Here is a 21,334-nt window from a genome sequence, read left to right on the forward strand (position 1 = left end):
TAATTGTTGGTTTACTCGTCTATCTTGTCAATTATGAGCTCTACAACTATGTGATTCAGTGCCAGTTTCACATTTTAACCCAAAACAGCCTCAACGTATATTTCTGAATAAAAAAAAAAAATCAAACTCAGTTGGCCTTTAAAAATCAGCTTAAGGGATTGATGTTCTCCACACCCTCCTCCCAAGCCCAAGATTGCACCCTCTCCAGTTTCCCTTACAAGGAAGAAATGTCTCTATTTTCAGCTTTTAGGCCACTTAGGCATCTGTTCGGGATGTTCCTCATCGCATTAATCCCCTCGGCGAGTTGTGCTTCGAAAGAAGATATGCTGCTCTGGGACCAATGGCAGTGGGACAGCTATGGATGTACCGTGTGGTCCCTTCCTGGAGAAGGCTTAGAGGATAAAGTGGGCTTGGATAAAGGCTTCAACTTTCAGAGAGGCTACTAGCTATTAGCCAAAATATTTCTGGATCAGTAACCACACCCTATCATCAACTTAACTTTCTAAAAATTACAGTGTGGTTTTAGGACCTGGTGCGTAGCGTGCATGCAATGTTTGCTGGATAAAGGAGTGAATGGGACAAGATGGGAGTTTGGTGAGCTTTGATTGGCCTTAAGTGATGCTGGGATTAGAAGTTGAGCAAATGCTGTCAAAGCCTTTCAGGGATGAGGCTAAAAAGTTGGGGGGCACCCGCTGAGATGATACCACCTGGAGAGTTTACTAACATTCCAGACGTCCTCCTGGGAGCAGGTGATAGAAACACCGTGCCTGTAAGTAGAGGAGGCGGGGCTCTTTGATTCCACAACAAAGCGTATTCCGGGCACCTTCAAAGGATTCTTGGAGACAAAACGCTGACTAGTACTTCTCAGAACACTTCCTGCTTCTAAAGTACGTTTGGTGAAAGCTAAGCTGCCAGTTCCATTTACCTATAATCTCCATTACGGATGATCAAAATTTATCTGGCCTTAGATTTGTCTGCTTGGCTGGGTTTTATACTTGTGGAAAGGGGTTTTATTTCTACAGACTTCCATAGGTCTGGGCATGGAGTTGGTGTGGGTGCAGTATTTCTGTTTTTGTCATTGTTGCCGTTGTTTCCAGTCGTATCCCTGGGAGTGTCAGTGTGGGTCGAAGAGGGTAGGGACAACCCTCAGCTGTTTGGATGCTCTAGTCCCATTTGTCTACAGGATTCCCCCCACCACCACCACCACCACCCTTAGAATAGCCTGTGCTCTCAAAAGCTACAGAAATAAGATAAATGAGAAAAGTCATCACGGAACTCAAATTAAAATACGGGGAAATTTGATGCAACGCTGAAAATAAGTGTATATCCAAATGACAGGAAAAGAGTCCTCACCTATCCTCTCCGCTGCCAAGGGTGGAAAGGTCAGCTTTTTATGGTATCAATTCTGACCTTATAAAGATAATTCACCAGAGAGAAATACAAGAAAGAAAAGCCGAGTGCACACACACACACACACACACACACACACGCCTTTACCCTTTTTACTCAGAAGGTAAATCTAGATGTGGCTAGATTTTCACTCAAGGATGCTAAGAAGAGCCCATCAGTTCCTTGCTCTTTGGCTTGACTCAGTCTCGCAGTGACCTCCTCTAAGGACATTGTGACAGGAGGAAAGGTCGTGACACTCCCAGGTCTAGTTAAACAGTTTCGAAGGCTCAGCCCAGGAGCGCCCCCCGCAGAGCCCACTGTTAGCCAATGAGACACTGAAGTTTCCAGATGGTGAGGTACAGGATTGCTGCTGGGCCAATCAGACTCCAGGCGCGGTCGGGGGAGGAGATGCGGGGAGAAGCCTGGGGCGATGGAGACACAAAGACAGCAGCAGAAGTTTCTCACCTTGGAATGCGAGGGACGCTCCGGCATCTGCAGCTCGTACTCACCTCTGTGCGAGAGGGCCTCAGGCTACTTTCTCCACCTCATCTTGCCTAGGGGACTGCTGATAGTCTCTGTCCTTGCTTCCCTTTTTAATGTTACCTTCCAGGGGAAAGAGAGCAAGGAACAACTGGGTGCTAGAAAACTGACCCCGGGCCCTGCGGGCCTCTGGAGAAAGGAGACAGAAGAGGAGTGGCTGAGGCTGGGGGCCTCCATGCACGGGCCATGGACAGAGCAGCGCTCCTGGCCCTGCCCAGCTTGTGTGCGCTGTGGGCAGCTGTGCTGTCGCTGCTCCCCTGCGGAACCCAGGGCAACTGGATGTGAGTATGGGCTCTGCGGAGGCATATAGGGTAGGTGGTCAAAGGGATGACCTGTATCAGGGGACTTTCGACTTGAGTCTGGGGGAGAAGGGGTGGGGACCCTAGGAACGGAGGCCTAATACTTTTGGGGGTAGGGAAGGGCAAGGGAGCTGCTTAACTCAGGGGCACCGCGTCTTACAGGTGGTTGGGCATCGCCTCCTTCGGGGTACCGGAGAAGCTGGGCTGCGCCGGCTTGCCGCTGAACAGCCGCCAGAAGGAGCTGTGCAAGAGGAAACCCTACCTGCTGCCTAGCATCCGCGAGGGCGCCAGGCTGGGCATTCAGGAGTGCAGAAGCCAATTCCGACATGAGAGGTGGAACTGTATGGTCGCCACTGTCACCTCCACCCAGCTCGCCACAGCCCCCCTCTTTGGCTATGAGCTGAGTAGCGGTGAGTCACTGGGCCCCTTGGGGATGGTGGGACATACAAGGCGACTGCTTTTCTGCCTGTACCTTCGATAGAGTGAATAGTACCTGCACCATCCGGTGCTGGCGAGGTCTTCATATAGAACGTTTGGTGAGGGGAAACTGGGGCTATAAGGACCAGACCCCAGTGCGCAGGTGCTGCCCAAGAAGGGACGCTCCAAATCTACAGAAGGAATCTTAGAAGGGCTGCAGTTCTCCTTCCTTCCAGTGGCCTCTGCCAAAGTTGCAGAAAAACTATGAGTTCCTATCCCGTCGACCCCTAGGACCCCATGGCACCCCGCTCCGTGGGTGACCAGCTGGACAAACATGAGGTCTACAGCCGGGAATGCTGCTGCCGCATCTGCTTTGATTTAAGCAGTTCTGTGGCGCCCAGAGCTGCGGACAAGTGGCTAATTGAAGCACAGCCGCACGTTTTATTGACTCCTGGGAACACCAGGTTTAGTGCACAATGGTGATTTTTTAAAGGGACTGTCACCTGAGCGCGACTTCTTCTGCGCCCCTCAGTTTTCTGTTTCTTCCGTCTCTCCTCAACCAGGTGCGCTTTCCGCGGTACGGGAAAGCGCAGTAAAGGGGGAGAAAATTCTTCCAACAGGCTTGGTGACTAAGATGCTTCCTGTGATATTAGCAAAGTTAGAGAGTTTTAGGCCCCAGGCTTTGAAAGATGCGCTGTGGTTTTAAAAGTTCGTTTCCGTTCGTACTGCACTTTGACCCTTCCCCACTCAGTTTCTGCACGCGCCTCCACAGAGCGGAGTGTCTCAGCTCTGAGTTTTGCCTGGCAAGTGATGCAGAAGATCCCTGGCCTGGGAGTGGGGGGGGGGGGGTAAGAACCTGGAAGAGAAAGAAAGAAAAGTAAGAAAGAGAGAAAGGATGTGTCCTAAACAGCTGATGAGATGCAGAAGCTTTCGTTGCCGAAAGGTTTATTGGACAACGGGCGTGAAGCTGTTTCTATTCCAATCTAAACATCTGGAAAGAGAAAAAAAAAGTTGCCTGCTGAGTCCTTCCTCGTCTGTTTTATGAATGTCTTAATGGAACTTTGATTTCAAAGATTTTAACTCCAACTCAACTGCTGGAGTACAAAGTGCAACTGTTTGAAAATAGTATACTTTTCCACAACAATGCATTTTTTGCAAGTTTTCAATTATCTTCCTTTCATTAGTTATATGACTATAAAGCCAGCTGTACTGCGTAAAATGTTAACAACTCAATACCAGTGATGGTTATTGGCATATTCTCCCACTTTAAAACCTCATTTTTGGTGTGAAAGAAAACGAATAAGTATCTACCAGTTGTCTTGATTTTTTTTTTTTGCTAATTTTAGTTTGCGTAGTATCTATTTAAAGAAAAATAGCACCAAAATTTTCCGTTTGTATTTTGTGAATGCAGCACACTTAAAAAATAGATAAGGAATGTTTCCTTTTTAATTGCCATTTACAATGTCCTTCCAAAGGATTTAAATTCAACATGTACCAATAAGCTACTTCTAGCTATGAAACACTAAGGTAGGTACTAGTAAGGGTTACAATTATTTTTTTAAAAGGATGAATGGTAACATATGAGAAGAGTGGGTGACAATATGGCATGTGTCATCCCGATGTGGAATCCAGAACAGTAGTGCTATTTTTTCTAAAAGTCTAGAATGGTAGATTTCCTTTCCAAATAGTCACACATTATAGCATTCAGTGTGAATGCTTGAAAAATTGATTGCCTCATAAGACAACAAGTAAGAGGCTTAGGTTAGGACTGAACGTCAACAGAAAGTGACGGCTCTGTAATTTATCAATGTTTTCTTCCTAGGCACCAAGGAGACAGCATTCATTTATGCCATCATGGCTGCAGGCCTGGTGCACTCTGTAACCAGGTCGTGCAGTGCAGGAAACATGACCGAATGTTCCTGTGACACCACCTTGCAGAATGGTGGCTCAGCAAGTGAAGGCTGGCATTGGGGAGGATGCTCTGATGATGTCCAGTACGGCATGTGGTTCAGCAGAAAGTTTCTAGATCTCCCCATCAGAAACACCACAGGAAAAGAAAGCAAAGTCCTGCTAGCCATGAACCTACACAACAACGAAGCAGGACGGCAGGTATGTATTAGAAAATCGAATAAAAATTTAGTGTGATTGGGTAAATAATACTAGGGTTAATGCTTCCCGGTGAATCCATGCCAATGATTTAAAAGTCAAACATTGATAGTGTAAGGAAAAAAATAGACACGTATCCTATTATGAGTGTGCATTGACTATGTTGGTTTAATTTAGACAAATACCACTGACATGAGTTGAATTCTGCAGCAGAGTATATTGGTGTTGGTGAACATTGTATAGTGAAACATTATTAAATAAAAGATATACAAGTTCCTGTTGTTTTATTGGTTATCTGATAACCTGCTTTCTTGCATTTCCAGAATGGGATTTATAGTATCTATCATTTATTGGGCCAAATCATGTGTCACCCCCTCATTTGAATTGTATCATTTTAAAGCTACCGTTTAGTAGACGATTCTTAAATATGTTAATATGTTGTCAGGTTTATATTATTTTTCTTCAATAGGTGTTCTTAGGGAATCTACAAGCACTATTGTTTTTTGTAAAGCAAAAGTTTTTTATGGAAAATTGTTAATTGTATAAAATAGATTCCATTAAAACTCATAAAAGAATATAAATATAAAGTTATGGCTATATTAAAGGTAAAGGAAGACAGCTTAAAAACATAGCAATATTAAAGATAGGTTGAGAGGAGTTGAATTTAAGAACCCAGCACCTAGTGAACTCCTTTATAAATTCTGGTTTAAAAAATAGTTTTCATAAAAAGAAATATGTATGTAGCTTACTTAGCTTTTATATATTTACACTACTGACTTTACTTACAATAAAGTTTGGATTCTACAACACTGTTCAAGTTTGGCAACCAGAACTTTCTTAAAAGACTGCAGCATTTTTATGAATACATATTTTCTGTGTCATAATAAACTTTTCAAGACAGACATATCGGCATATATTGTATATTATTTTGAATTTCCAATTATTTGTCAAGGTCCCCATGTAGTTACCACCGTCTGCCACATCCTCCTGGAGTAAATTCAGACAAGTTGCAGCATCTCTTAGGAATAGTTAAAGTATATGTTGCATTTGGTTTTTTCCATTTTTGGCAAGTGAGTAATGGGGCTCATTCACAATGCTTGGAAGCTCCAGCCAGTTGTCTTTCTTCAACTGCCTTCATTGAAAATACTAAAAGCTAGAAGACTCAGTAAAATATTACCACAACTCCTGAAGTTTACATTTGCGATTCTGTTTCATTTGAATATGCAATTCAAAAAGGCAAAATGGGAAGAAGGAAGACTCAGTGAATAGGCTATGAAAGTCTGTCGCAGTTTTATTTAGGATCTTCAGAAATGTACTTTCTGCTGCTAACAGTTACTCTTGTTCAGCACGGCAGCCCTTAAGGTTTTTCCTTGTGAAAGTAAGAATGAGATGCTGATTGACTTTAAATAAAGAAATATTTGTTATTTCTAACATGTTAATATGAAAGAAGTTAATTGCAATTAACCTATGTTCCTTTAAGCCCTAGCATTATGCTCAAGGAAATCACCAGGACATATCAAATCGCTATTTTCAAAGGTTGAGAAAATAGTTGCATAAGTATTTATTATTAGTTGTTGTTTAAACACTTTGATAGTGATTTAAACATTTCACCAAAACAAAACAAAAAAACCCTCAAAAGCTTATGAAAGATCCTAAAACATTTGTATTAAATCAAATTAATTTTAGTAATAACATTCAGTTTTGTTTCATCTCATAGGTTGGCAACTGCAAATTAAGTAGCAATGTTTGAATCTATCATTGTTAATATTGGTCTTAAACTGTTGTTTATGTTTTAATTTTGTTCAGCATCAATTTTAATGCAATGTACTATTGATGAGAAAAAACTCAATGTCTCTATGTTACATAGATTTTTGCTATTTTTCTGTATTGGCAAATAACAATTCAGCACATTCAGAGGGACATGTTTTGTGCAAATTTCAGTTTCCTTTACTGAATTTTTTCCCCTCACATTGTTCTAGATGGAATTCTAAAATGCTACAAAACATTTACCTGGTTATTTTGAGAGTAATACATCGATGTTTTTATTGGTCTTCTTTTTCCGGAGGTATTATAATTCAAAATATTTTTGTATTTTTCTTTCCACTGGTAGCATTTTTTTAAAAAAAAAAGTCTAGATAAACAAAAAACCAGATTTCTCTAACATAGACGAGAAACTGACTCAGTTTTTAATATTGGCCATTATGATTTTGATCTGTCAGGAATATTTGTCTGAGTAAAATTTAAGGTCTGCATTCAATTGAGTTGGTTTTTTTTTTTTTCTAGTCTCAAAATCCCAAACTCAAAATGTAGGAAAGCGTTCAGAGAAATGTGGGTACTGGCGCTTAGTTGCACTTTGAGCAGGATAGATGATTTTCTAACCGCTGACCTTAAATACTCTGATTCCCAATTGGTTTCTGACACCATTCCTAAAGTTATGACTCCAAGAATAATGTTGCCGGGCGGTGATTGGCTGCGAGAATGATGTGATGTCTTCCAGGGGCAGAACTTCTGGGAATAATATGACTTGGAATATTTATGGGTATTTCTTTTGGTGTGCTGAAAATATTTCCATTCTTACCATGTCTACCTCATAAACTTTTAAGTTTTCCTACCCCGTAATTTGTTTTATTATGAGTAACTCAACGAAGTGGGAAGGGCAGACCCCAAATTTTCATTGACCTGTTTTGAGAATATTTATAAGTAGTTGAACAACACCACCGTGTCTTGCTTTTCAGCAGGTCCAAATGTATTTGGGGATAGAAAAGGATGACGTGGGTCAGAGGAAGAAGGGTATTGCGCACGCATCCACCCAACCCTAACTCTCAGAGTTCTTAAATCAAACAGGTCGTCTGATGGCTGACAGAATGAATTGTTGGCTACAGAATGTTCCACACCAGTTTCTAGTCATTCCTAGTAAAATCTGGACAAAGCAGTATGTAGAAAACACTCTCCAATCACAGCATTACCTTTGATTTAAAATTGGGAGGCAATGAATCCTTAAACCATCTCTTAGGTGGGGTCTGGTTTTTTGCACTGAGTTCCAGCTATACATCTTTCCTATTTCACTGCATTATAAACTTACCCACCCAAAGCTTCGGAGAGGAACCCCTGCAGATTAAATGCCACCTTCCTAACTGCTCCCCCATTGTTTACACTAAGCCCACTAAACTAGGCACATCTGTTTGCAATAGGTAACAAAACCTTCCTTTGTTAACATTGTTACAAACCTTAACAACTCAACTAGAGGAGAGAAAGGAATTTTCCCATAACCACACACAATCCATTCGGTTGCTATTCTCTTTTCCAGTTACCAGAAAATATCAGACAAACACTGCAGCTCACATTAGCTGTTTAACATTAATTAAGAAACGAGGCAGTAAAGTCACAGGGCGCACGTTTTGGAGAGTTTCGGCAAGATCTTATACTTATATTTTCCACTTTCATTCTTCTGCTTTTCTAAGATTATCTTGCTGAGTTATAAAAACCTTATATCATATATCACTAATTTACGTAAGACAAGTGTCTTAACCACATTGTTTATTTTTCTATAAAATTGGAATCACAACTAAGTACTTGCTCATTAACTACATATTAAACGAAAAGAATTTCTTGCTATAAAACCAGATCAAGTCCTCGATTTTTGAAAATCTGTTCCAAGAAACACTAATGTCAGCAAAGTTAAACCGTGTGTGTGTGTAGCCTGAAATTCCTCCTTTCATAAAATTCTCCAACCAGTTGATATCTGCTCAACTTCAATTCTGAGTTCCATCTCTGGAGTATTTTGGGGACATTCAAATTGTATGTGAAGTTCGTGGAAGTCTCCTCCTCGAAGTTCATTTATATATGTAAATTCTTGGAGAGAAAAAATATGTGTCACATCTGTGATAAGAATACTATTCTGGGCTGGGGAGATGGCTCAGCCGTTAAAGGCTAGACTCACAACCAAAAATATAAGAATACTATTTTTTCTACTTACATTAGGGCCAATTTTGATCAAAAGACATAGAATTAAAAATTTAAAATCATAATAGTGGAAAATTAGGAACTTCTGGGTTTAAAGAGTTGTTTTCTAGACTAGGAAAATCCCTCAAAATCCTAATATAAGCTTAGTAGGTGACAAAATCGAATTTGCAAATCTCTTTTCTTATTCTTGCAAACGATGAAGCAGTCCAGTGAACTCATGCTGTCTGGGACAGAGTTATGACTGAGCTGGAGGAGAGCCCATCAGCTTCTGGTCTTTGGGAAGCATTGACCTCTCCACCCCCGCCCCCCCCCCCCCCACCGCCGCCGCCGCGACCCTGGGACCAGGAGGTGGTGTGGGTTACCTCTTCTCAGTCAGGTTAGCCACTGCGGATGTTTTAAAACTGCTTTGTGTAAGTGAATGATTCAAAAGTCATTGATGTGCCTTCGACTTCGTCTTTGGTGCTTTGCAAACCAACAACGCCCATGTCTAAAGTAGTGAATAAAAGGAAGTTGGGCTCTCAGTCATGATCTGAAGGGAAGGCAGCTTTAAATCACCAAGCGATGACTATCAGGAACGCTGATCTGGTTTAAACATACACTTACTCTCAGGTCTGGGCTTCTCGCACAATTTATTTTATTACCTATACTGACTGAGCCCCTTTTTTTTCCATATCCATTACCACTTAAAATACGAACAAAGGTCGCTGATTGCATTAATTTTTTAAACATCTGTATACAGATCTCTTAAAGAAGCAAGTATTTTGTGAATATCAAATGCAATAAATCAGATTATCTGTGTGTCATACTTTATGCAATAAGTTGTTCTTTTATCACTATAGGGTGGTTCTGCTCTGTGTATTAAGAAATAGATGCATTTATTAGTTTTGAAGCTTTAGGAATAAAAATGATTATATCATATGCTCTAGAAAGGACAGGGTTTGAATACTAGTCTATTGATTGTTTTAAATGCTACCGAGAAGTATTAAACATTGTACAAATCAATATCATATGTTCTCGTTTAAGTCTGCAGTACAATATTACTTGTTTGAAATATTCTTTGTGGTTAGACTGTTAGAATGTTAGAAAAATGCCCTTCTGTGGACATCTCAAAAGTAATAGAGCCTTGGTCATTTTGTCGTTTTGATAAGAGCTGTAAGTAGAATTTAAACTGCTTTTGTGAAATTATATACTTAATTTTTAAGTCGTGGAATTTGGGTGGATTCATTTTTCATTTTGCCCAGCATGTTGACAGAATGTGAACTCTACAACTAGTCCTGACGATTTATTAATCTGCTCTGCCATCCTCTGGGGACTTCAGGAAACAATGTTGCTATTAAGAAGTTAGAGTCCTAAAACTTTAGAACCCTCTTGATTGTTAGTTTAGGCTCATTGAAAAAAAAATCATCTTAACTCTTATACCAACTTCATCAAAGATGGGAGCATTTAGACCTCAACATACCTCAAACAATGGGCTATTACAAATGTTTGTGACTTCATTTAGTGCCTCAGGCTGTATAAACCAAGCTCCACACTTACAAATAAATTTAAAACCATATTAAAGTGGGCCTCTTTTCCTTTGCTTCAGACAAGGTCCCACTCTGCAACCTAAGCTAGCCTGGGGCTCACTATGTTCCCCAGGCTACCCTCAAGTTCTAAGCCTTTCTGCCTCATTCTCACTAGAATTATAATTTCAGGCAATTCTTCTCTTCTTATTCTCCATGTTAAGATAATGCTGTCTATCCATAAAGGATAGGAGCTATGTTTTCAGTTAATTCCCCAGAAAAGTGGAAGAATTTGTCACTCTCGTTTCTTCTCCTTTAACTGAGGCAAGGTTGCTTGTGTGGTCCATTGCCAGGGCTTAGCATGTTCTCAATCCCCCTTTACCCTGTCATGTAACTGACTTTAGAGTGACCAAACCTAGGAAGGCACAATAGATTCAACAGGTATCACAACGAAGTGCCAACTATGTTATGTTCGAAGCTCACTCCAACCGATCAGATTTCAAGGGTTTGAGAAACTGATTACTTGGAAAGTTCTCTTGCTGTTTTTGTGTCCAGTGTGAACGCTGAAGGCAACTGCCCCGTTAGTGCTTTGCGTGACAATCTCCCGAAGCTCTGGTTTAAAATGTAGCTTCTCATTCTGCACATCTGGCTCAGGGCCAGGATTGTCTACATTCCTTACAAGGGATGCTGGAGTTGGTGGCCCATGAACCGTACTCTGAATAGCAAGACTTTAAATGGTATCGGAAACATGCAGGCAGGCATGTATAATCCATTCTCACCCCCCCCTCCCCCACTCCCCCCCACCCCCGAATGAGTGAGATTTCAGACCATCTTTGGTGAGTGGCAAAACTAGGTGACCTAACACTAATATATTTTATAGTTTTCATATAGCTATTTATTTATTTAGTATAGGTGGTTAATGTGTATGCCATGGTGCACATAACATGTCAGGAAGATACCTTGCAGGAATTGGTTCTCTCCTTCTACCATGTGGTTTCCCAGGAATCCAACTCAGACCTTCAGGCTAGACCCTCCATACTCCCACCTCCCCCCCCACACACACACACACATACTGTTTTAAATGTCTTGCGGGAAAGTTTTCTGTGTAGAGTAAAAACATTTAGACAGAAATAAATGACAAAATATTTGAACTCTAAACAACCTTCAAAATGGTTTATGTTCAAACCATCATTTTTATGGAGGAAAGCGTAAGAAAATTGAGTGGCTAGTTTAACTGTTTCTACTATTGAATGAAACACTGCACCCACCAATGACATTTGAACACAATCGTTGTTGGTTTTAGGCTGTCGCCAAGTTAATGTCTGTGGACTGCCGCTGTCACGGAGTTTCCGGCTCCTGTGCTGTGAAAACCTGCTGGAAAACTATGTCTTCTTTTGAAAAGATTGGGCATTTTTTAAAGGATAAATACGAAAACAGCATCCAGATCTCAGACAAGACCAAGAGGAAAATGCGCAGGAGAGAAAAAGATCAGAGGCAGACACCCATTCTCAAGGATGACCTGCTGTACGTCCATAAGTCTCCCAACTACTGCGTGGAGAACAAAAAACTTGGTATTCCTGGGACACAGGGCAGAGAGTGCAACCGGACATCAGGAGGTGCAGATGGCTGTAACCTCCTCTGCTGTGGCCGAGGCTACAACACCCACGTAGTCAGGCACGTGGAGAGGTGTGAGTGTAAGTTTATCTGGTGCTGCTACGTCCGCTGCAGGAGGTGTGAAAGCATGACCGATGTCCACACTTGTAAGTAACCTCTCCATCCAGCCTAGTATGAGACACCTCAGTAGCAACCAAAGGTGTTGCCATCTGGAGTGCGCCCCCTACTGTGCACGGCTGGGGAAGTCACTGCCTGTAAGAGTGTTCCCAGACCCCTGGGCCAGTCTGCGATTTCTTTTTTCTGGCAGACTTCACATCACAAGTTGATCATGAGGATTGCTTGGGATTCTAAAGTTGAAAAGGTTGGCAGTCGCCGTTGGATAGTTTGGGGAATATACATTGACATATAGGAAACAGCGATTTGTTTCCGAATCAATACGGAGAAAGAAGAAAAGAGAAAAGAAAGAAAAGGAAAGGAAAAGGAAAAAGGAAAAGGAAAGGAAAAAAGACTAGGGAAAAATCCCTTATCTCAGAGAACTGATCCAGGCTCAGGATAAGATCTTAGACTGTGGACTTAGAGAAATCAGTCATGGTGGGTACACATCGATCATTTTTTAAAGGCATCTCTTATAGGAGCTAGGAGCAGTACACGTGAATTGCATTTTTCCTTAGTATTTTAATAGAATTAAGGATATTGTTTGTGCGTAGACAAGAGATGCTGAAAATTAACCAAGGGGCGGATGCTTCCTTTACCCTTTCATACACTTCAGAAGCAGGGCTGTTGAAAAGATCCCCATTAAGAGATGGAGTATCCCTTTAAAGTCTTTTTTAAAAATATGTTAAGTAATAAATATAATCAAAACGTAAAAGTAAAACATGATGTGGATTTTTAAGTGTCTTTGACCAAGAAGATTTGTCTGTGGAGTAGAAGACATATAAAGTTTATGTGACTTTTAACCTTTGGATTTATCTTTTTTTAGTGTAGACCAGTTTCTACTCTTAAACACTCAATTGTAATATACTGGGAGACTCTCTAAAAGGAGTTGAAGAAAATGGAAGTAAATAGAGAAAGTACCCTTAATTATGTAAAGGCAGTATTTTGTATAGTGTTTTACTTCAAATGTTTTATATTTTGTAAATAGAGTATTTAACTTAAGTAACATATTAAAATGTAAAGACATTTATCGTTAAAGTCTGAAAGTACCCGGATAATAAGACTACATCAAGAAATGAGAATAACTTGATTTTTTTCCATACTACTAATTCCTTCTTTGAACATTGGGAAAAGGGCAGTCACCTGGATGTGTATTTCTTGCCAAAACAATAGTTTTCTTTAAAAAGGAAAAAAGTTTTTGAGACAGGGTTTCTCTGCATAACCATGGCTGTCTTGAAGAGGACAGTTTTCTGTGCTATGAATTAAAGTGTGTTACAAAATACTGAAGATCGTGTTATCTCAGTAGCCAGAATAATCGAATTCTCTTTTCAACCTTAGCTCTCTCTGCTTTTTTATACTAAATTTCACAGTAAAGGTCTCAGCTGGGAAAAAGACCTCTAAGCCAGAATAATGTCAAATTTGATACCCTGGATACTTATTATATTTTTACAATGTTGCCATTTGAATGCTGAGTGATGTTTTTCTTTCTTTTCTTTTCACGTTATTTTTTTTTTCTTTTCTTTCCATTATTTGGGGGGGGGCGTGGATCTAAGATCGGAGCCCACCGTCTTGTGCTTGCTAGGCAAGTGCTCTACCATTGAGCTAAACCCCGAACCCATTTCTTACTTTAATCCACACATATATGTTCATATTTGACAAAAATACCCAATGAAGTGTCACAGGGTTGTTTTTAGATTGCATTTTACTTTAAATGCTTACGCTTTTATACTTTGTTAAATATTTTAGAATTTTATGGAAAAATGTTTTTCTAAGTTCTGGATGGACACAAAAGGATATCCTTTTTCTTATTAATAAGATCAATATTTATCAGATACTTTGACCGATTTCCTATTAATCTTTTAAAGCAACATTAAGCAATAATTTGAAAAGCAAACCTCTGGAAGAGTCTGATGTTATAAATCGCAACTTGAACATTTACTCGTGACCCTTAAAGTCTGACAGTTACTATTTGCTAAGTGAGAATTGTGGACATGGCAAGTGAACAAATACAAAGCTAATTCGAAAGACTTGCTTTCCATTTCTTGTTAGTCTCTGTCTAGAGTGATGTGGGGGTGGGGCACTCTCATGCTCTTTTTACAAAGTAACTCTACTTTATCCACATTGAACATCATCACCCTTTTACTTTAAAAGAGGAAAACCGTAGTGAACATTAACTACTAATTAGAAAACGTCCCATTACCCTGTCAGCTGACTGAGAACCAGTCAGCCTCTGGCTCCATACTAGCTGCTAGTTAACTCTTCAGCCGTTGCATCAAAAATCCAAAGCCTATTTGGTTGTGCTCTCTAGGATGCCAAGGCAGAATTGCTCACTCCCAAGCTGTATCTGGGGTCTTTTCCTTCTTATCTTTGGCATCACCCCTGCAGTCATCCTTGAGTTTTTCACCATCTATTTTTATGTTGCAAATAGCATATAGCATAAACACAGACCAGACTGACATAAACACCAAGAAAAACATGTTGACTCAGAAATTTTTAACTGTGTCGGAAGGAAGCATTATCAGTAAGTGGCTGGCTGCCATAGTCCTTCGGCTCGGCTCTCACCATGACTTTCATCTGATTTCTGGCATTGTCTTGAAAGCCAGGCTCTGTAGCCGTGTGCCTCAAATTCTTGCCCTGCCCCCACCCTCTAGCAGCTCCAACGTTTTTGTCTCTTTGTCACATGACCACCACATTTGCAGAGCGTGCCTTCTAAAGAAAAACAGAGTTCATTATCTAGTTGAATATTTCCAAGACAGGGAAGTTTTCCTTCCCAAAAGGTCTGGCAAAGAGCTTCTGTTGATGTCAGCACTGATTGGTGTAAATGTGTTCATATTTGAGACAATCACGACGACAAATGGGGGCTGGGGGAGGTCAACAGGTATTCATATTTGTCTGATAGCAGTCCAGGCCCTTGCTGGATGGTAGGTTTTAAGTCCAACCAATTTAGACAGTTTGAGACTGGGGAGGAGGGGGTTATGTGTAGAGGGAAATCAGTGCATTAGTTTGCCAGGAAAGGGTATTTAAATGCCCACGGCCAACAGAGCTTTCCATCTCCTAGTTCTAGTGATGTGATTGTGGTGTCTGGCATCACGCAGAACTCACTGCCAAAAAAATCAAACCCAGATCTGTGTATTACATAGAGAGGAGGCGTGCCAGTAATGTATTGTTGGTTTAAGGTTCGGGGTTTTGTTTGTTTTCCTGATTTAGAACTAATAAGAGAGAATGGATCATCTTAAAATGAAATTAAGGAAAACTAAGCCAGGTATGGTGACACACATCTTTAATGCAACCGGGAAGGTGGATACGAGCAGATCCCTGTGAGTCCCAGGCCAGTCTGGTCTAGAGAGTGAGTTCAAATCTAGCCAGGACTACTAAGGGAAAGTATAGCAAACAATAGCATTATCTGTAACCTCTGGATTAGGAATATGGAAAGTATTTCTCTGATAACAGCACACTACAGAACCTATACATTCGTTGAACATAATGACCACGGCATTCCCTATCCCCCAGTTTGGCTGGTATTTGGTTTGCTCTCTAGTTTAAGGAACACACATTATACCAAGAACAAAGACATTTCATTATATATATTTACATGCTGTGACTTTGCATGTCCTTGCAGCTTTAGAACTATGTGATAGTCACAATACACATTTTGAAACAGGTATTCAGAAGCATTGTTAGCACTGGCAAGAACAGATCCGGTGTTAAAAGATCAGTACTGAACATTTAACTGTGACCCTTAAAATTCAACCAAGTTATCATTGACTAAAGGAGAGCCATGGCGATGGTAACTGAGGAAGCAGAGGTACTGGCCCTTCAGGAGTTGCTGGTAGTTTCTGTATCACCTCCTGTAAGGCCTCAATGATTGGAAAACAAGCCACTAGTTAGTTAGTCCCTTACTTGGAGCACCATGGTCTTCAATGCTAATTTGAGAAAAAAGTTCAAACTCTTTCCCCAAGAACCACAAATACACCCCAAGACAAACCTTTCTAAGAAGAGCTAAGTTGTACTGATCCTGGCTTTAATTTCAACTTCACTATGCAACAAGAGTGGCATGCCTTGCATGAAGAGAATGAAAGGGGAGGACACAGTGGTATACCACAGAGAGATGGGAAACTGTTTCCTTTGAAGGCAAACATAACTTTAGAAAACACCCTGATAGTATTTGCAGTATTGCTGGCAAAATAAATTTCATTCATAAATTTGTGTGTATGGATATATATAAATATATGTAAATAATCTTCATAACAATCCCATAAATTAGGCATTATGACTATGGCTCCATTTCTCAGATGAGGGAAGCAAATATAATAACTTCCTATCAAGTACCCAACCATGCTCACACAGGATGGACCAGCTGCAACATCTGTGCCCGCCACAGTCACACCACTCTTACTGTGCAGCTCATGGTATCAAAATTCCCAGGACTAGGTTTACAGATCCTCTGAGGGATCTGTAAGTGTAAATTACAGATGTTTCACTGTTTGGTTATATAAACTTGGTTAAGGAGCTCAAAGTGATTGAAATTAGCCTCTATTTTATATCCCAACAGGGCTCACTCTTGGATCACCCAAGATCTATCAGTCTTCCAAGAAGAAATGATCTGAGCAAAAAAAATATTTAAGTCAGAATAAAATAAATACACCTTTACAGCCAATTGCTACGCAGGGTATTCTTTTCACAAAGCTAGATAACATTTATCATTTGTAATGGTTTCTCTTCACATACAAGGAAAAACTACCAGAGAGGGATTTGCACCAGTTAAAGCTTTGAAAAGAAACGTTCTTAAGTGTTACAAAGGGAAGAGAACAGCAAATGTGGATGAAGTCGACACAAACTAAAGGTTCTTACGTGTCTTTTTAATGAGCAAGTCTGTGGAAGCCTTAATCTGACCTGTAAGAACTGGAGGCAAATGTAGTAGGGTAAAGACCCAGTTAAATGGCTGGTCCAGCCTGGGGGTTGACTGACCTCCACAGCTGCCAAGAAACATCTTAGTAACAGCCTAACAGCTGTGGTCATAACAGCTGTAGGTCTGTATCTACCTAGTTCTGGGTATTCAAAAATAAGCTAAAGTAAACCTGTGTCCCCATTGAGTCTTTTATTTTGCTGCATATTTCAATACAACTTAAACTCTCAGGCAAGCAAAGGGGACAAAGAAATTAAATCAATAATCTCCTTTTCCCTGTATATAAGCCCCACCCTTCCCTAGTCCTGTGCGCTACCCTCTCCATATCTTAAACTGCCCTGGATAATGATATTTGCTCCTCTCACGCTCTTTGCTATAAAAATAGCATACAGAAAGACAGCAAAATGGGAAAACTGAAATCAATGGAGTAGATGCATGGTCTCTGACCTATCTTCTATTTAATGAGTACAGGATAATTTCACAAAAGATACATTTCATTATTTTGAAAAAATTCTTCCTTTTGCCAACTTGAAGACTTTTTTCTCTCTTAAAATAGCCAACCTATTATTTCTTGAGATACTGTAGTATAAACTCTATTAACTAAATATAGAAATAATCTCAAACTTCTAGTTGCTGCAATACCTGTCATTGTATTATCCGTATCTACCATGCTCTGGGATCTAGAACCATAGGGACTCTACTCCACAGTGTTTCCATAAAGAGATTTTTAACAGTATTTTGAAAAAAATATACAATGGACAGTTCTGCTGGCTTTCAGCCTCACTCTGACCTGGAGTTTCCAATTTCTGTAGGAATCTAGGAACAGTCTCCCGTCCACTTATCTAGTAACATGCAGCTACCTGCTAAAGAACAGAAAACCCCTGGGGGCAAAGCACATTCTGTAGATCTCAGTCCTCACGCCTAAGGAAACTCACCACCTGAACCTCCTACTCTGTCTTCTTGGACTTCCCAACTTCTAGGCACTAGAGACTACTGGCTTGTCTGTGCACTAGACATGTTCAGATAACAGTGTCTAACATGACTAAATCTTTCCAATGCTCAGAACTGAACTCTCAAGACATTCTTGTCCATTTCCACTCTTGTCAAAGAATGCAGGTCTCTAACCAGGTACCCAATAAACAGAACCAAACAAAAGAACAGTAGTCTGTAGCCCAAATTGAAAAGTATTCATATTTCCACATTAATGTCAACATGCATAAGCAAATAAAAACGCAAAACTTGACAATTAAGTTTAAGACAAAACATTGAAACCCACACTGAACTCTTAGTTAAAACCTGAGTCCCAGGGGTGAGTATTAAGTCTCCCCTGCTTGAAAGGACATCTCTACAGAAGGTAACAATGCAGAAAAGCAAGACTTGGCAGAGAATTCACTTGTCCCTAGGTTGAATTTGTTCATATCAGGCCATATCTAAACAGTGGCACCAGTGTCCTGGATAAGCTGAAATGCATTTGAATGGCAGTTAACAGATCACAGGAAACGTGCTTAGAACTCCCCATCCCCACCCCCAGTAAACGATAACATCAATAATAAGTTTCAAATTTCCCACCGAAGATCCCTCCTTTGCCTAGGCAATCCTAGGCAAGTGAAGCCCTTTTTATCAGATCTCAAATGGTGGCCATTACAAGACATTAAATCTTGAATTCTGCATGTGACAAGGCCTGTGGCGTTCTGAGTAATGAATGAGACAGAGATCACGGACAGCCTCAAGTGTTGCCGCATTTCATTGGTTAATGAGGTTCCTGTCCAGTTCACTGACTGGTTCCTTTTGGCTTAGAACTGGCGAGTTATAAATGTAGCTGCCTGTTTTTCATCCTATCTAACCCTTGATTTGATTGACATTAAGAGTAAAGAGTGAAGGAGTAATAGGAGGAGAAGTATGTGATTTCGGAGGTGAGGGCTGACTGATCACTGGTTTGTGACAATCAAAAACCAAGTTGATGGTAGAAAAGCCATCCTGGTAAGAACAGGAAAAGTAACCTTAGACATGCTTTAGAAATGGAAAAATCCATTTGTGGCTTCTACAGAGCCACATTCATATGTATTTGAAGAGGTGGGAGGAATTGGTTGAGTGGCCAATCTTTTACCCACTCAACCAACATTTCCCCCCTATTGACTTGAAAAGATACCAAATGTATTTCCAATATAAACTGCTTTGCTCATTGAACACAGTGCATTTCTCTTTTCACTTAAAATGGATGGGGAAAGGGGGCTGACAAACAGAAGGTACAATGACTTTACCATTAACCAAATGAAAGCAAAGACTAGGAAGGCTCTCTTATTTCCCAGACATCCAATTGCATCGTCTTCCTTTAGCTGTTTTAACAAAGCAGACGTGCATCTGCAGACCCCACACATCACTGCGACTACTACACGTCACTGTTAAAGAGTTTTGATTTTAATAAAGAAAATTCATTCTCCACATTAAATGAGCATTGTTCCACTTCTAAGGCTGATGTGGACGTAAAACAGTCGATTATTGCTTCTAGAGTTAAGCCGGTACAACCAACACAAGACAGAATCCAGGCAAAACCCACTGCACCAGAGCAGTTACAGAACCAGCCCTATCCCTCCCAAGTTTACACAAATGGAAAACCCATCTCTCAAAGGGATAGCCTGTTACCAAGCAACTTAACTTCTATACATGTTCAAATATATTCAGACGACATGATATTACTGTGTTGAATGGCAAAAACTCTTTACACGTTAAAATGTACAAAAAACAATTGGAAGGGTTTCATGGGATGTTCTATAGGTGTAGTGCTTTGCCAAATACAAAAAGAAAAAGAGAAAAAGAAAAAATTTACAATGTCAAACCAAGAGTACTTATATTCAGTATTAAAAAATAAAACACAACCACCTTGCAACATTTATTTTCCAATCCCTAGAACTGTAAAGACAGGCTAAAACATACATGGTGGATGTGAGTTAGTACAGAAGCACCAGAACTCTTAAAAAGTTTACAAAACTTCTTTAAACACAGAAGATGTGTCTCCTTATGAACTACATTCAATTTGTGGAAAGACACAGTACCACAAGGTCGGTAATAGTCAAGAAGTATCTGAATTGCTTCCAACTTTTAACAAAATAGCAAATACTGCTTTTAGATTTTTATACAAACCACCTAAATTTTAGGTTCAGATTTTATTTGTTGCCTCATCCCACGAAGGGCAGCATGAACATTTCATTTGTTTATGTCGCATTTGAAGCGATTCCATACATGAGGATTTGATGTATGTCACGTACAATAGGTATCTAATGCCCTAAAAAAAAGTTAATCAGGATTTTTCAAATATTCTGCTCCATGTTTAGGCAACAGTTGCTATTATGAAGTTAAAAATAAATAACAGAATTTCATTTCTTGGTTTACAAATCAAAAGCTATGATGGTAAAGTATTCCTGTTCTAAAACCATGTGGTCAAGGAAGGCAAGAAAGGAGATAAATGCCTGTATTACTCTAAATGTACTGACCCAGTTATCTTGAATAACCTGATTAGACTGAGGAAGGGACTGGGGTCAGTCCCCTCGTTCTGTGGAATCTCACACCTAGGCTTACTCTACACAGCTTATACAAAATCACAGAATCCACATTGCTAACACAAAATCGAGAAAATGAGCCCTGAATGACACTTTACATTAATGTTCATCTTCACTGTTATTTAAAAAAAAAAACCAAAAAAACAACTGTTGTGCTCCTCACAAATCTTATATAAATTTTTGTGTGAAACATTTTATTTCTGGATTTCTTTGGAAGGAAAAAAACTAAAGACTGAAAAGATACAACAGAGGTCAGACTGTAAGGTGACAGTACACATACAACTAGTTAAAGATCTCTTTAATTTAAAGGAATCTGTCATCACATGCAGATATTTATACAGAGACACATAAACGAACAAAATCTCCTCCCTAAAAGCCATGTTATTCCATGATAGGGTTTCACAGCCACCAGGATAAATATCAATGTCCTATACAACCTGCCTGGTTACCCATTGAATATGCTTTTAGAATTAAAGTACATTATTGCCATTGTAGTCTACACATTGTACTTTTGGGGAAATGTGCTTACAAATAGTTCAGTGATTGGCTCAATGAGGACTATTTACAAAGGTAGCCATTTCTGTTAGCAATAAATAATCCTGGAATCGACAGAGACAGTCTTGCTCATGCACACCCTGGACGGTCACATGCTACTGAATATGTACACAGAGCGGCTGCTTGACAGCTCCTCTGCAGAGTCAAAGTGTGGTCCTCCTCGTCTAACGTTCCCGTCAGTCTTGCTTCTGGGGGATGCATCCTTCCATCTCGACCACCTCGGGCCATCCCTCGTACTTATTCGTGTCCTTATTGTTCTTTATGTGCTAAGGGAACACAATAACAACGCATGGTATTTAAAAAAAAGTTTGTGATCTGATAACATAGAGTAAC

At 40.1% G+C, this 21,334-nt stretch overlaps 2 protein-coding genes across 3 annotated transcripts in view; one reads left to right on the forward strand and one right to left on the reverse strand.

The window, feature by feature from the left end:
* Window positions 1-1,834: 1,834 nt before the first annotated feature.
* On the forward strand, window positions 1,835-13,320 carry Wnt16 (Wnt family member 16). The gene is made up of 4 exons (XM_028762647.1): window positions 1,835-2,210; window positions 2,391-2,638; window positions 4,468-4,754; window positions 11,520-13,320. Exons 1-4 carry the CDS (start codon window positions 2,116-2,118, stop codon window positions 11,982-11,984), a joined length of 1,095 nt encoding a protein of 364 aa, XP_028618480.1. The 5' UTR covers window positions 1,835-2,115; the 3' UTR covers window positions 11,985-13,320.
* A 5,965-nt stretch (window positions 13,321-19,285) lies between these two features.
* Fam3c (family with sequence similarity 3 member C) overlaps window positions 19,286-21,334 on the reverse strand; it is a 55,497-nt gene continuing 53,448 nt past the window's right edge. For both annotated transcript variants that reach the window (XM_028762649.1, XM_028762648.1), the window contains exon 10: window positions 19,286-21,267. In XM_028762649.1, the coding sequence (XP_028618482.1) occupies window positions 21,178-21,267 (90 nt within the window). In that variant the 3' untranslated portion in view covers window positions 19,286-21,177. The remainder of the gene's footprint in view (window positions 21,268-21,334) is intronic.

This window comes from Grammomys surdaster, unplaced genomic scaffold (assembly GCF_004785775.1).
Source record: "Grammomys surdaster isolate TR1022 unplaced genomic scaffold, NIH_TR_1.0 134, whole genome shotgun sequence".
In the NCBI taxonomy this organism is placed as follows: Eukaryota; Metazoa; Chordata; class Mammalia; order Rodentia; family Muridae; genus Grammomys; species Grammomys surdaster.